Source organism: Phytophthora sojae (genome assembly GCF_000149755.1).
Source record: "Phytophthora sojae unplaced genomic scaffold PHYSOscaffold_6, whole genome shotgun sequence".
Taxonomy (NCBI): Eukaryota; Oomycota; class Peronosporomycetes; order Peronosporales; family Peronosporaceae; genus Phytophthora; species Phytophthora sojae.
The window spans coordinates 2,752,685-2,766,048 of NW_009258120.1; the positions used below are offsets into that span (position 1 = coordinate 2,752,685).

The window sequence follows — 13,364 nt, forward strand, 5'->3', positions numbered from 1 at the left end:
GTTGAGCTTGTTGAAGGCGTGGACGATTCTCCTGCCGCCCGTTGCTTTCTTCACGCAGAACGTCGGACTGGAGTGCGGCGAGAGACTCTCGCGAACGTGGCCGGCTTGCCGGCTACTCTCGAAGAAGGCGTCAATGGCTTCGACTTGGTCGCGAGGAAGCGGCCACTGCCGCGTCACGCAGTACTTCGCACCGGGCACAAGGTCAATCTCGTGTCGAACACCGCGGTCGGGTGGAAGAACGGCTGGAACCTTGTCCGGGAAAATCTCCATGAACTCGCGCACGAGCGGAGCGACTGGGTTGCCGGCCGCTTCGAGCGCCGGCAACGACTGAGCTGCGTAGCGGGCTTGACGGGCGTTCTTCGGCTCGGCTCCTTTTGGGCGCGTCCTGGTGTCGGAAGCTGGGTCCGACGCACTGGTTGCGACGGCCGCAATTGACTCGGCGTCTTCGGCGACGATCATGCACACCTGCTCGATCTCGCCCTTCTTCAGGTCACGGAGGAAGTGTTTCCACGAGAGCCCAGGCAGCCGAGTGATCTCGGCGGCGTCGCACGGTGACGTGCGACTTCGATGTTGCGTACACGCGGAGGCGCCTCCGCGTCGTCCCCCACCAGGACTGAGATCACTTCAGTCTCAGCCTCAACTGAGTCCGCCGAAGCCGTACGAGGACGGCGCGGGTTGCGACGTCCGCGACGTCGAACCGGACCTGGAGTGTTGTCCGAAGCTGCCCATGAGAGCCCATGCTCGATCACGGTCGCTGAACTGGGGCGCCGGGACACAACGTCGGCGCCTGGACGCGGGTCATTGGACACGACCGCGTCGACTTCATCAGGGAGCTCCCGCTCGACCACACGCGGGAACCCATGCTCGACCGCGTGTGGGAGGCCACGCTCAACCACGTCTTCTCGCTCTTCAACGTTGGAGAACCGCTGCTCGTCCTGACGTGGCTCGACCACGTCATTGTCTGCTTCCGAGAACCGCTGCTCGTCGGGACGTGGGAACCCATGCTCGGCCACGTCAGACACGTCCTGAGGCTCCTGCTCAGGACCGCCGCAGGTTGCGAGTTCGCCCCACCGCGCACGAAGGGCCATCGCTCGCTTCGTGCGCAGCATGGGTCATGGAGTCGAGGTCCAAGACGGCAACATGCGGCCACTGGTTAGGCGTTCCGCACAGGAACGCCAATACTGCATTCACATCAATGTCCCGGGGGCGGACTGTGCCAGTCAGCCAGTTGATCTCAGGCTGGTGGCGAGCGAGCCACGGGATGCCGAAGACACAGTCGAACGAGCCGCTCAGCTCGATCACCAAGAACTCCTCGGAACTGGGGAACCCGTCGAACCCGTACGCGAAGGTCGCCGAGCGCCGCGGCGACCTTCGCGGCTTCCCATCAGCGTACTTCACGATCATGTCGCCAGGCCCGTCGCGAATGTTCAAGTCCACCGGTAACACCGACAAGCTCTCGGCGCGAACGAAGTTGTTCGTTGCGCCCGAGTCCAGCAGCGCGCGAAGAGGGCGCGTCGCGCCGTCAACGTGGAGGCTAAGCACAATCAGCCTCGTGTCACTGCCGGAGGTGGTGGCAAAGAGTTGTGCATGAAGCACGGGAGGGCTAGGAGGAGGATCTGCCACCAGAGAACCATCGATCCTTCCACGACCAGTAGGGCGCCCCGCACCTACTGGTTGTCGCCGTTTTTTGGAGCGGCGACGTCGTTCGCGACCGTGACGTTCGCCTGCATCGGCGCCGGAGCGCGGCAAATAGCCGCGCGATGTCCAGGTTTCCCACAGCGGTAGCAGCGCATCGGGCGGGGATTGCGCGTTGACGAGGCCGTTGGCGGCCTTGCTGATGACGTCGGCACCCGACGTCCACCGAACTGTTGAATCGCATCCACCTCCATCGGCTCCGGCTCGGGCACCGGAGCCCGAGAGACATCGAAAGCCTGCGACGCCGTCACACTGTAGTCTTCACGGAGCGCAACAGCGAAGGCCTCGTCGAGTGTTGGTGGGGTCTTCCGGGTCAGGTAGAAGCGCTGGTAGCCAGCGCTCATGCCGGAGATGAAGACGTGGACTTGGGTCGCCATGTCTACGGGATGCGTCGTGATGCACGACACAAGGTGTCGTGCTCGATGGATGTAGTCGAGCATGGACGTGCGTCCTTGCTTCAACGCCAGGAAGGCGGAGCGCTGAACGCTTTCATCTTGGGGCGGCTCGAACGCGAGCCGCAAGTCTGCCTTCATCGATGCCATGGTCGGGAAGCAGGAAGCGTCGGCCACGAGCTTGCCGAGCGCCCACTCCTTCGCCCTCCCCGTCAGCTTGGACAGGAGAGAGCGCGTGCGCGCGAGCTCGGTAGACAGCTGCCGAGCTTCGATCGCGATGTCCACCTCGCAGAACCAGCGGTTCAGGTGAAGGCGGCCCTCGCCTTCACCGCTGTACGTGGAGACATCGAGCTTCACGATGTCGGACTTGTTCTTGGTCTGCGTGGGAGTCGACACTCGCTGACGGAGGTCAGCGAGTTCACGCGCCATGAACTCCTGGGCGGCCAGGCGTTGTTGTTCCTCGGTTCCCGCCGTCAGTAGTGTCTTGATCACAGCGTCACCAGACACCGCTGCGAGGCGGTGTAGCGCCTCCCACTCGATCGCCGACAGGTGATGAAAGCTGGCGTGCTCCAGTGAAGTGGCAGTCGTCCGGGACGCGTCAGGCATCGACGTGTCGTGCATGTTCATCACGATCTTGGGCGTTGGACGGATTAGCGAAGTGCTACCAAGTGTAACGGGCTAACTGCAGCCCGTTACGTGGTTACACAAGCAGAGGAAGTAGTAGGCAAATTGAACTCTGGTATTAAGTGCCGAGACGGTCTCGGCACTCGACACCGTGCCAGCCATTAAACCTATGGTGGGCTCTGATTGGCCACCGCGCGCACACGGTGGCGCCTGTGTGATAGTGGCCTGTCACACCAGTAGTATCGCCTTCATTTCATTGTCGTCAGGTTCAGGGAAGCGAAGAGCCCACTGCTCATTTAGGCGCAACAGGCAACATTTACCTTGTTCTGAAAAGTTCTTGACCTCCTTGGATATACGCCTCTGCGTAAACTCAGTGCTCAGTACATCTGGGCGCTCTAGCACCAAGCACGGAAACGTCAATTTCAGGAGTTTACGAAAAAGAAGAGCGTTCGAACCGGAGACCCCCTCCTTTTGCACCTCACCAAGACTAAACTGTGCCAACTGGTTAGTAATTGCCTCCATTTCGACAATAAGATTCCAGTCATCATCGGAAAGCTCCAGCCAGGTTGCTTGCTCAGTTGCTGGGGATCGTTCAAAATACTTCGAGAACGCGAAACAGTTGTAGACCGAGCGTCGCAATAGCGTTGCCGCGTAGCCCACCCTAGTTTTAGCGTCAATCGCGATATTCACTACCCGTCAACGGACAACTTGTACGTTGACGGGTAGCGGTGTCGCAGGTGGTAGGTAGCTTATCCGATGAGTACGAACTTGTTGGCACCAAACGAGTCGGGCGTTCCCGACGACTGGGATAGTACCTCTATCACTAGAGCAACTGGACCCACCGCGACGAAGATTTCTAAGGACTAGCAGATTCGTCGACGACGATCACAATCGGGCTTCTTTGACAAGGTTAATACTGTCTTCTCGTCTTCGAAAGCAACTGCAGATAAGCTTCAGAGGTGGCTCAACACAGGGAAACCTGCAGACACTGGTTTCGCTCGACAAGGCTGAGGACTCACTGTTTTCCTTCGATGACTTCGAGAGGCTCACTCAGTGGCTCTAATACGTCGACGATTTGAGTGCCAAGGATCCCACGAAGGGGTCGTCCGCGATGTCGACACTGGCGGCTCACTACTGTACGACGACGCGCCTGTGCAAAATGGCGAAGCGGGCTGCGCAGAGTCCAAGAACAAAGGGCGTTGCCTCGAGGTTACAGGCCGAGCAACTGCAGTACTGGTTGGCCACTGCAAAAAAATCCTGACGACGTGTTGCACGTGATGAAGCTGGACAAGGCGAGCGTAGAGGCCCGAGCTCGCGATTTGTGCCAACGACGTGGCCGAATTCATCCCGAACATCAGCCGTTAATTGCCAAAACCCTCACGAAGTTTCATGGAGATGCGGTTTTGACCAGAATGGCCAACGAGTGCAAAGAGCGTGAAAGGAACCAAGAATATCGCCTCCAGGTTAAAAGACGAGCTCATAGATATCTGGCTTAACACTCGGACGACACCAGCAGATGTCTTCGAGGATCTCGCAAGAAGTCGGTCTCCTATCCGCGAGGTATCCCCAAGAGAAGACGACAATTGTTTTGAGACATTGTCGCGGACGCTCGGCGATCGCAACGTGGCCATGGTGCTCAATGCAGCAAAGAATAACGATAAAACGCGAAAGATTGCCACGGAATTGGAGGCTGCGCAGCCGGAGATGTGGTGGAACAGTGGGAAATCGGTAGACGTGGATGACTTCAACGTCCTGTATCATCAAGAGAAGGCCACGATGATCTATGCCCTCAGATACAGCTTCAAAGACAGAATTCTGCTTACGACGCTTGATACGGCAAAGAAGAACTTCAGCACGGAGAAGTTGGCGGCGAACTTGCAGACTGCGCTTGTCGACAAATGGCTCGCTGGCCCACGTCTTGAACTTTGAATTAAAAAGTGCTTCTTGAGTTTCGTAGAGATCCAGGAAATGGAACGTGGAGGTGGGGTCCGCCTTGACTTTGAGCCAGGACTTGACCCACGTCTCCTCGACTGCTTCGTCCATTTGTCTTGTGCTTAGACTGTTCATCCCATTCCTTGTAACGCGATTGACGTTCTGATAATGGAAACGGAACGTCTCGAACAAGGATTCTTCGAGGTGGTGGGGGGGGGGGTCTTGTTGAAATCCTCGACATACTCCAGCCACTTCGTGAACAGGGGTCACCAAGAATGGAATTGCCACCGTCCAGCCCTAGCATATTGAACACACCCCGAGGGGATTGATTACTCGCGAGATACGTCTCCATCTTCGCCGTTTGGATTGCAACAGCAGAGTTTTCCATGGTCGGATACTTCTTAGCTATCTGGAAGATTTGGTTCAAACTTCTGCCCTTGAAGCGAGACGCCAGTGTGTCCAGCTGCGCAGCCTCCACTTCCGTGGCAATCGTTCGTATTTTAGCGTTATGCTTTGCTCTGCTGAGCACATTGGCCAGATTGGGATCTTCGAATGTCCGCGACAACGTCTCAACGATTGTCGTCTTCGCTTGGGGATACTTGGCGTTATATGCGTCAATGTACAGTAATGGTTCAACTGTTGTACAGAGGGCTTTCAAACAATTGAGCGGGCTGTAGAAATAGGAGAACGCTTTCTTGCCAAGTCGGAGCTCTTCGAGGGCATCCGCTGGTGTCTTGCGAGTGTTGGGCAAGCTCGTTTCCTAACCTGGAGGCGGTATTCTTGCTTCCTTCTACGCTTTTCGCACTCTTAGCCATTCTGGACAAGAAGCCCTCTCCATGAAATTACGTATTTTGCCCACACCACGAGCTCGGGGCTGTAGAGAATATTCACGTCCACCTCGTCCAGCTTCATCACATGCATCACGTCGTCAGGATTCTTCACAGTGGCCAACCAGTACTGCAGTTGCTTAGTCTGTAACCTCGCGGCAGCGTCCTTTGTTCTCGGACTCTGCGCAGCGAGCTACATCATTTTGTACAGGACAGCGTCGTCGTAGTCGGCAGCCAGTGTCGACATCGCGAACGCCCCCTTCGTGGGATCCTTGGCGCTCAAATCGACGACATATTGGAGCCACTGAGTGAGCCTCTCGAAGTTGTCGAAGGAAAACAGCGATTTCCCAGTCTTATCGAGACCCATGCGAGCGAAAGTAACGTTGCAGATTTCCCCTTGCTGTTCCATCTTTGAAAATTCTCTGGAGTTACATTCGAAGGCGAGAAGACAGTCTTAACCTTCTCGATGAAAGGGATGGAAGGTGTAGTAGGTCGAACTTCAAAACCCGAACACAGTCGGGGGAAGCTGGCACTTCCTTCAGTTGTCTGCCGAGTGTATTGCGCTTGCCGGCTTTGAGATAAAACCAAAAGTGAGAAACTAAAACATGCATGCCGACTAGCTGCTCTACATCGCCACCACCAGCGTCCCAGTGGTGGCGCTCTTCACGACCTTCAGTAAGAGCTCCCTACTGCAACTTGCACCTTGCACCTCGCACCAGCTTGAGTCAACGAACGCACGCACGATGTGCTCTTGAGCACGCCAAGCCAACACTCGCTGGTTGCGGCGCCCAAGTTCAACACCTCTGCATACTCGGCCACGGCGCTGGCTGAGCAACAGCACACATGGCTGACTGCAACACGCTGCCCAGCATCGCCGCCGCACTCGACTGTACTGCGTGGTCGTGGTTGGGCTTTCATGCCGCCACCCACTACAGAAGGACCAGTTTTTTTCTCGGCGTCGTCATCGTCATCCCCGAATCCGCTAGTCCTTAGAGATCTTGCCGCAGTTCCTCCAGCGATGGGGGTAAACTCCCGATTCGAGCACTTCGAAGCCTCCGATCTCAACCCACGCGGGGAAGGCGAAGACGACAACGGTCAAACCAACAAGGCGAAGTAGGCGCATCACCGACTTGGCGGCTAAAGGCAAAGTGAATGAGGCGTGGTGGAATATCCGAAGTGTTTGGTGCCAACAAACAAATTCATACTCATGGCAATGCATCCACTTGGATCCCACCAGCGACACCGCCACTATGCACAACCTCCGAACTCGTTTTATACTCGAGCTTGAGCACGCGGAAAAGATAGAGCTGGAATACTTTAAAGAAATGCTTCATGGTGTGACAACGGCCGCGCGTGGTATATCAAGAATCTCAATGCACTGACGGAAAATACGCCGTGAGCATTAGTAGCTAATTGACACGACCAATCTGACTCCGGTCACGACTACCTGGTACGATTTGTTCTCTGAAATTTATTTCAGAGTTAAGGGACGATTGAAGTCACTGGTCTGATTAATGGTTTAGTGCATTCCTGACCAAGTCGATCCATCAACTTTCATCGATAAACGAGGGGTTTCATACAAATAGCAAGCCAAACTGCACTACAGTGGAGTAAAAGAATACACATACCCCGCGTAAGGTGATATTTTAGGTGAACAAGCGACCTCGTGGCGCACCGGTCATCCCTGATAGGCATCGCCGGGATGTCCTTGCTGTGCTTGCACGTTCTCCTCGAGACCGTTCAACATTTCAAACTGGTTGTAGCAAAGTTAAACGCTCTTCTTGCTTTAAATCTCCGTAACTACCGCAAAATGTACCACAGCGTGAGGTGGCTGCATGATCTTAGCTCTAAACATCAATCGAGTCATTTGATAGACAGTGTATGACTTCAGCTATGAAAGCACTCATTGTTCTCTCAGTTCCCATTTCGCATTGACTACTAAACCAAGCAACAGACCTTCCCACTCACCAAGCCCCAGTCCAATCTACCTGCAACATGGAGATGCCGCTACACGCGATTAATTCCAGTGCGTACAATTGCAGCAGGCCCCTACCGTACTAACTAACTAGTTATGCCACTCGACCTGGTACGTCAAACACTACGTACTAATCGGCTGGCTATCAGATACGACACTGAACGGGGGCCGTAGCTACCGGTGCTGCTGATCAGTGGTGGTGTTGGTCAGGAGCAGCCCGTGATCTCGCATTGAAATACACGTCAATGGCGCGGAGAAGCACAAGTATAAATGCAGTAGCTACGAGAATAAAAGTGTGACCGCCAGCGACACTGTGCAAGTTACCGCAATTTTACCCTCTGTCTTGCAGGAGCGGTTGACGGGGAGGCAGGCTGTCCAGCGGAGGGGTGCCGTACGACGAGTCCATTTCGGAGTCGGCTCAAACACGCCGGATTACACAATTCAACATGCAGACAGTTCACCTGCTCCTGGCGGCGCTTGTTGTCAGCGCCAATGCCGCTGATGTCGCTAATAAGCAACCACTACGTACTCACAGTGTTAACGAAGATAGAGAGCTTCCAACTGACGAGACGAGAAGGAGGAGAACATTTTCGCACCCTCAGTTGTCGCAAATTACGACTCGCAATCCTCAGGGGTCTCCTCGGGAAAATCACTGGTATCGTCATCAAGGGCTTCGCGGCTGGAACCCGAATTTCGTGGAGAAGCTGAACGCGGATCTTCCAGCGATTGAAAAATCGAAGAACTCTGAATTTGCTTAAGTGTAGAGGAGAAGAACATTTCAACATTACGTGCATCCCTTTCCTCTTTGCTTCACCATTCTTTTTTTTGAAAACCTGAAATTTCAGAGCTTCTTCGGGCCGGAGGCACGACTTTGTCATTATTAGACAGAGGCACCTGCTGGCACGAATAAAGTTGTTAGCCAGCCAAATGCTTCGCTATGTATTCAATAGTAAAGCAAGATGTGGTATAGAATTAAGGTTTCCGCTCCTTGTTGTGGACGGAGACCAGTTTTCCGCTCAGCGGGAAGGCTATTGTGGTCCAAGGACGCTGCTCAGATCGGTCTGTGCTGCATCGCACCAACTGGCTACATCCCAAATGCGCTGGCGCATCGCATGGATTCAATCCCAGCACCCGGATGTAGTAGAAGTAGTCTAGCAAGTCATTCGTAGTTTTACCTACAAGCCAGCAGTTGCCCCACCGCACCTCACCCTGGGACTGCTCCAGGCCGCACCGGCCCGGAGCGCCTTAACGAAGTCGAACACGAATGATTTGTGGCCCCCAGCCGTGAGCGATAGTGGAAAACCCCATCAATCCTGTTTTGATAGGCGTTCATCAATCAGTGAAAAACATAATCATTTGGTTGCCAAATTTCCATAAAATTCGTGATGCTACCGCTCTCCTTTAATGGCAGCTGCCATTAAAGGAGAGCGGTAGCATCACGATTTTTGTAGCGCAGACGAATATACACACTTGATAATAATGACCCTGTTTCAGATGGGCTTAGCCAAACATGGCTAAATAAATCATAAGAATTGAAGAAGCTCCATTCTGAAGAACACCACAAATAATTACAGCACAAATGTTGCGTCAAAGCCGTACAAACAAACCTATGGAGAACGAAAAGGCGAAACCATCATAGTGCCGACCCTAACTACACTCATAATCATACTTTCATCACTATTTTCATTCCTCGCTGACAGCGTGGTATTTCAGAGCCCGTCGACGTGAACTATTAGGTATTCGGCCTCTTAACATCCTCCTTTCTTCGTGCATCGAGCTCGGAATGCGCTTTGCATAGGCAACTACATCAAAAAGAACCAAAACAGGACGGACTACCAAGAATGCAGAAGCGAAGCTTAGTCAAGAAATAAAAACTAGGTTATATTGGTTTAAGCCAAGGTAAAACCCAAAAAATCTTTTTGAAAAAATCAACAAGTTTTGATTATCGGTGAAGAGGCAGCCGTGTTCTGCGTAGCAATCCATAACAGTAAACAGGATGTGGAAATTAAAGGATAAGATCAAGAAGGCGAAAGCGAACGACTTGAGGCATGCCAATGCGAACAAGCTGCACTTATTCCTGGCCTAGAATAAGAACACGTGGCTCTCGTCTGACTTGAATGGCATAAAGAAGTTGAAGAAAGGCGAGAAGACTGCTCACATCCAAGCACTAACGACGAAAGACCAAGTGCTCCCATCCGAGGTAACCCTGAATGACGTGTACTGAATGGAACGGAATCTTTATCATCTCGCCAGATCCACGTACTTGTGATACTCCGAGCAAGGACTACAAGCACAGGGTTGGGAAACGCTCTCGACATAAAAGATAGTTGCCAAAATCTTTCCTCCCGGTACCGAAGAAGCGCAGGCAGTGGATACATGGATGAGGAGAAGACGAACAGCTTTACAAGGTTTTACATGATGCGAGACTTCCCTCCAGTGGGAGGGAATTTAAAACGATTGTTGAGAGAGACGCGTATATCGCGATCTTTGGTTCGATAATGCAGGAGGTAAAGTCCAGTTTTGAATACGAGGACAGTGAATCGGAAGAGGAGGCTGAACTGGGCAAGGATTGCAACCAGATTGTCACGGGGGATCCTGGGATGGGCAAGAGTTGATTCTACCTGCATTGCCAGTTTCATCTCACATTTTGCAAGTGAGAGAATGTCATACAGCCGCCTCCATAGACAGATACTTCAAGTACGACGCAGCAAGCGACGGATTTGTCGAATTGATCGAGGAGGATCTTACCTCCCTTCAGGGACAACCTCCTGTGCTACAATTTGTCGAGACAACATTAACGCGGAGTTTGGGTACTGTTTGCCGCTCCTAATGCTGAAGGCATGGGCGATTTCAGAAAGTGGGTTCAGGCATATCTTGCCAAGGTGGAATTTGGAGGAGATGGGGCCATACAACATATTGGTTCCGGTTGCTTTGAACACGTTCGGTAGAACCCCGGATTTGTTTTCTCGAGACAGTGAGAAATATTCATGATAAAAGTTTTTTGTTGGGCATGGTATAATTTGATGATCCACAAGAAATGTAGTGACCAAACGAGCGCTTGATGAAGGCTGGGGTACTACCGGCCGATAAAGAAAGCATCTCGAACACTTGGTATGCTCATCTCGGACGGACGTTCTAAATGCTTTGGTTGCAGAGACGCTGAGCGAAGTAAAAAGTTGGGGGATTGAACACGTTTTTCGAGAGGTTCAATAAATATGGTTGTTACAGACATGAACACAAATCAGTTCTACACTGTATTCGGCATGCGTGGTTCCACAGATTCACTTTGGAAACAGAGCAGACGCCCAAATGCCTGCAGATACGCTTCGCGTGTCTGTGTTGAACTTGTTTGTAGATGCAAAGTCCACACTTCCGCCCCGAAGAGCAGTATATGAGGAGAATGAATGCTCTTTGACGTTGAATTGATAATCGTATTCTAGCGATTCTAGCGGGTGACAGGTTTGCGAGTTACTGCAACTAACGCTGTTGTTGTGTTTCCAACAAGTTCGAGAGGGAGTGAACCACAGACAGATTTCAAGCTAGCGTAAGTGCTTTCATGGCTGATGGCAGACGTTCGTGACCCAAGGCATTTTCAGCTCTTGTCCAGAGAGTCCCCTGCCTAGTGGCGCTTATTGGCACAGGTGAGGTCCCGGTCTTCGGGAGTCGTCAGCGATCGATTCAGCAATGGAACCTCAATTCAAAACCAATGCATTCGACGCCGACTTATTACAGAATCTGCACATTTATCAACGCATTCTACTCGATAGCCTTTACTCCGGAGCAGCACGGACTGCTCCGGACGTTGGATGTCTCGTCCTTGTCATGATGCAGCATGTCTGCTGCTGGCACCCACGCAAGCGGGTACGCCAGCAACAGACATGCTCAAGGAAGACGTACGTGGTGGCTAGGAAGTCAGGCGTCGCAGCGCCGCCGCCTCCTCCTCCGCCACAAGTAGCTTGCGCGCGGAGTCGCTTGAAGGCTGGCGCCAGGCTTGCGCAAGACTGCCTGGCGCCCGGAATCCAGAACTCTACCTGCACAAGTATACAAACATGCATATATAGGATTACGAAAACAGAAAAACACTTGCATTTAGTATAGGTTAGCTCAGCTTCTAGAACGACACTAAGGAGAAAGCAAGAGGAAGACATAGAGCCCGTAGCTAGCCCGAAGACTTAAAGGCATCAATCTCACTTTGCATTTTACCCAAAAGCAAGCAAGCAACCACAACAACTCCACGCACTTTCGCTACGGCAGGCCCCACCGCATCGGAGCCTGGCATTTGGTAGCACTTGCTTCGCTCAACCTCGGAGAGGGCTACGGGCACCGGTGATTGGCTGTAATTCGGACCCACCTGACATCTGTAAAGGGAACGTCGGCATAAGTACGAGGCACCAGTTGTAGCGGCGCACCCGATCCAGTCCGGCTTTCGAGTTCGGCGGTTAGGGGTAGTGCAGTCCGCTCTGAGTTGCCCGGGCCGCTTCTTTGATTGGATGGCTGGACGTAGGGGTCGTCGCGTTGACAACGCTGTTCCCGACGGGTCTTTTGAGAGGCTGGGCGTAATCGACGCCACCGACATCGACAAGTTGCGCACCGATTGCTACCGTCAAACCCGGCACGCGGTGCGAACGACCGAACGGCTGCTGAGAGATCTTGCTGAGGTCAAGCCACTGCTTCGGAGGAAAGAGACCAGAAAAAGGCGGTCATCCACCAGCTCTGTCGCGTCCAGCGTAAACTCGGCAAGGCGACCGGTCTCATCAACCTCGGTGTAGCCAGGATTTTGGACCCTCGTACCACCCGTCAGCAACTCCAGCACGACAACCGTCTCCGTGACCGCGAGGAAGCCCGCCGCCAGCGTAACCTAGCTACTGTAAGGGAGCTGATTAACTCGACTAGCGAGCAGTAAACACGTTTTAGTCGCTTTTTTCGGCAATTTATCGTAGTGTGTGAAAACGAATACCTTCGCGGGTATAACGTTTTAGAGGGAATCAGCTTTGTTACTATTTAGACTTTTGGGTTAAGGTTTCCGCGTGCGAAAGGAGGGCGAACAAGATGGCGGACGTCTCGGAGCTCATGCAAGGAGAGCTGCAGCTGATGCAGCAGCAACAAGAGATGATGAGAGTAATGAACGAGCAACGAGGAACGAATGACTTCAAGTTGGATGGGATTAGACTATCCAAGTACACGGGGCATGAGTCTGAGTCGTTCCGCCTGTATCAAGAAGAGTTGTCGCAGTACTTTGAGGCCCGCAACATTGACTGGAAGAACGAGCGTTGGGCGACGAGGGTACTGGCCATTATCGGGAGCACGTTGAAGGGGCAGGCTGGTCAGTGGTATCCGGCGCGGAAGCATGAGATCTACTCTGCGGAGCAGTTACTCCGAGAGTTGGCACGCGCGTTTGTTCCAGCGGATCTTCAGTTGCGGCTGCGTGAGCAGTTGCGACACCTGAGCCAGAAATCTTGCAAGTCGTTGGGTGATTAAGTTTCACGGTTTCGCAACATTGTACTGCAAGTGGAAGACATGACGGAGATCGACAAAGTGGTGTACTTCTCGCAAGGATTGATGCCAAATACACGTCAAGAAGTACTGTACAAGCGTTGTGAAACCGTTACGGATGCCATTACGGTAGCGATGGACTATGAGCGCTCGCACTTCGGTGCTCCGGCGCGCACGGGACGTCGCGACCGTGATCACCCACGATTCCGGAGAAACGAGTCGACTTCAAGATCAAATGGTCCTGAGCCAATGGAGATCGACAGTGCGCAAGAGCTTAGTCCAGAAGAGTGCCGTCGGCAGAGGAAATGTTACAACTGCCTCCGTGGTGGTCACATTGCAGCCCACTGTAAGGCTCCTCGTCGGAACCAGCGCCCCTACAGAGGTCCGAATCAGCGTCAACGAGACTCGCAGCACGTCAATGCTGTG

The 13,364-nt window shown here is 53.2% G+C and overlaps 3 protein-coding genes across 3 annotated transcripts; 1 reads left to right on the forward strand and 2 right to left on the reverse strand.

Moving 5' to 3' along the window:
• Positions 1-2,939: 2,939 nt before the first annotated feature.
• Positions 2,940-3,368, reverse strand: PHYSODRAFT_512607 (hypothetical protein; the record flags this gene model as incomplete). The annotated part of the gene is made up of 1 exon (XM_009532839.1): positions 2,940-3,368. A coding segment is annotated over one exon (429 nt), but the record flags the coding sequence as incomplete, so codon positions are not given.
• Positions 3,369-4,175: 807 nt separating this feature from the next.
• Positions 4,176-5,879, reverse strand: PHYSODRAFT_303137 (hypothetical protein; the record flags this gene model as incomplete). The annotated part of the gene is made up of 4 exons (XM_009532840.1): positions 4,176-4,876; positions 4,959-5,403; positions 5,505-5,663; positions 5,685-5,879. The coding sequence occupies 4 exons, from the start codon at positions 5,877-5,879 to the stop codon at positions 4,176-4,178; spliced, it is 1,500 nt and encodes a 499-aa protein (XP_009531135.1).
• A 6,657-nt stretch (positions 5,880-12,536) lies between these two features.
• On the forward strand, positions 12,537-12,860 carry PHYSODRAFT_447678 (hypothetical protein; the record flags this gene model as incomplete). The annotated part of the gene is made up of 1 exon (XM_009532841.1): positions 12,537-12,860. A coding segment is annotated over one exon (324 nt), but the record flags the coding sequence as incomplete, so codon positions are not given.
• Between the last annotated feature and the right edge of the window lie 504 nt (positions 12,861-13,364).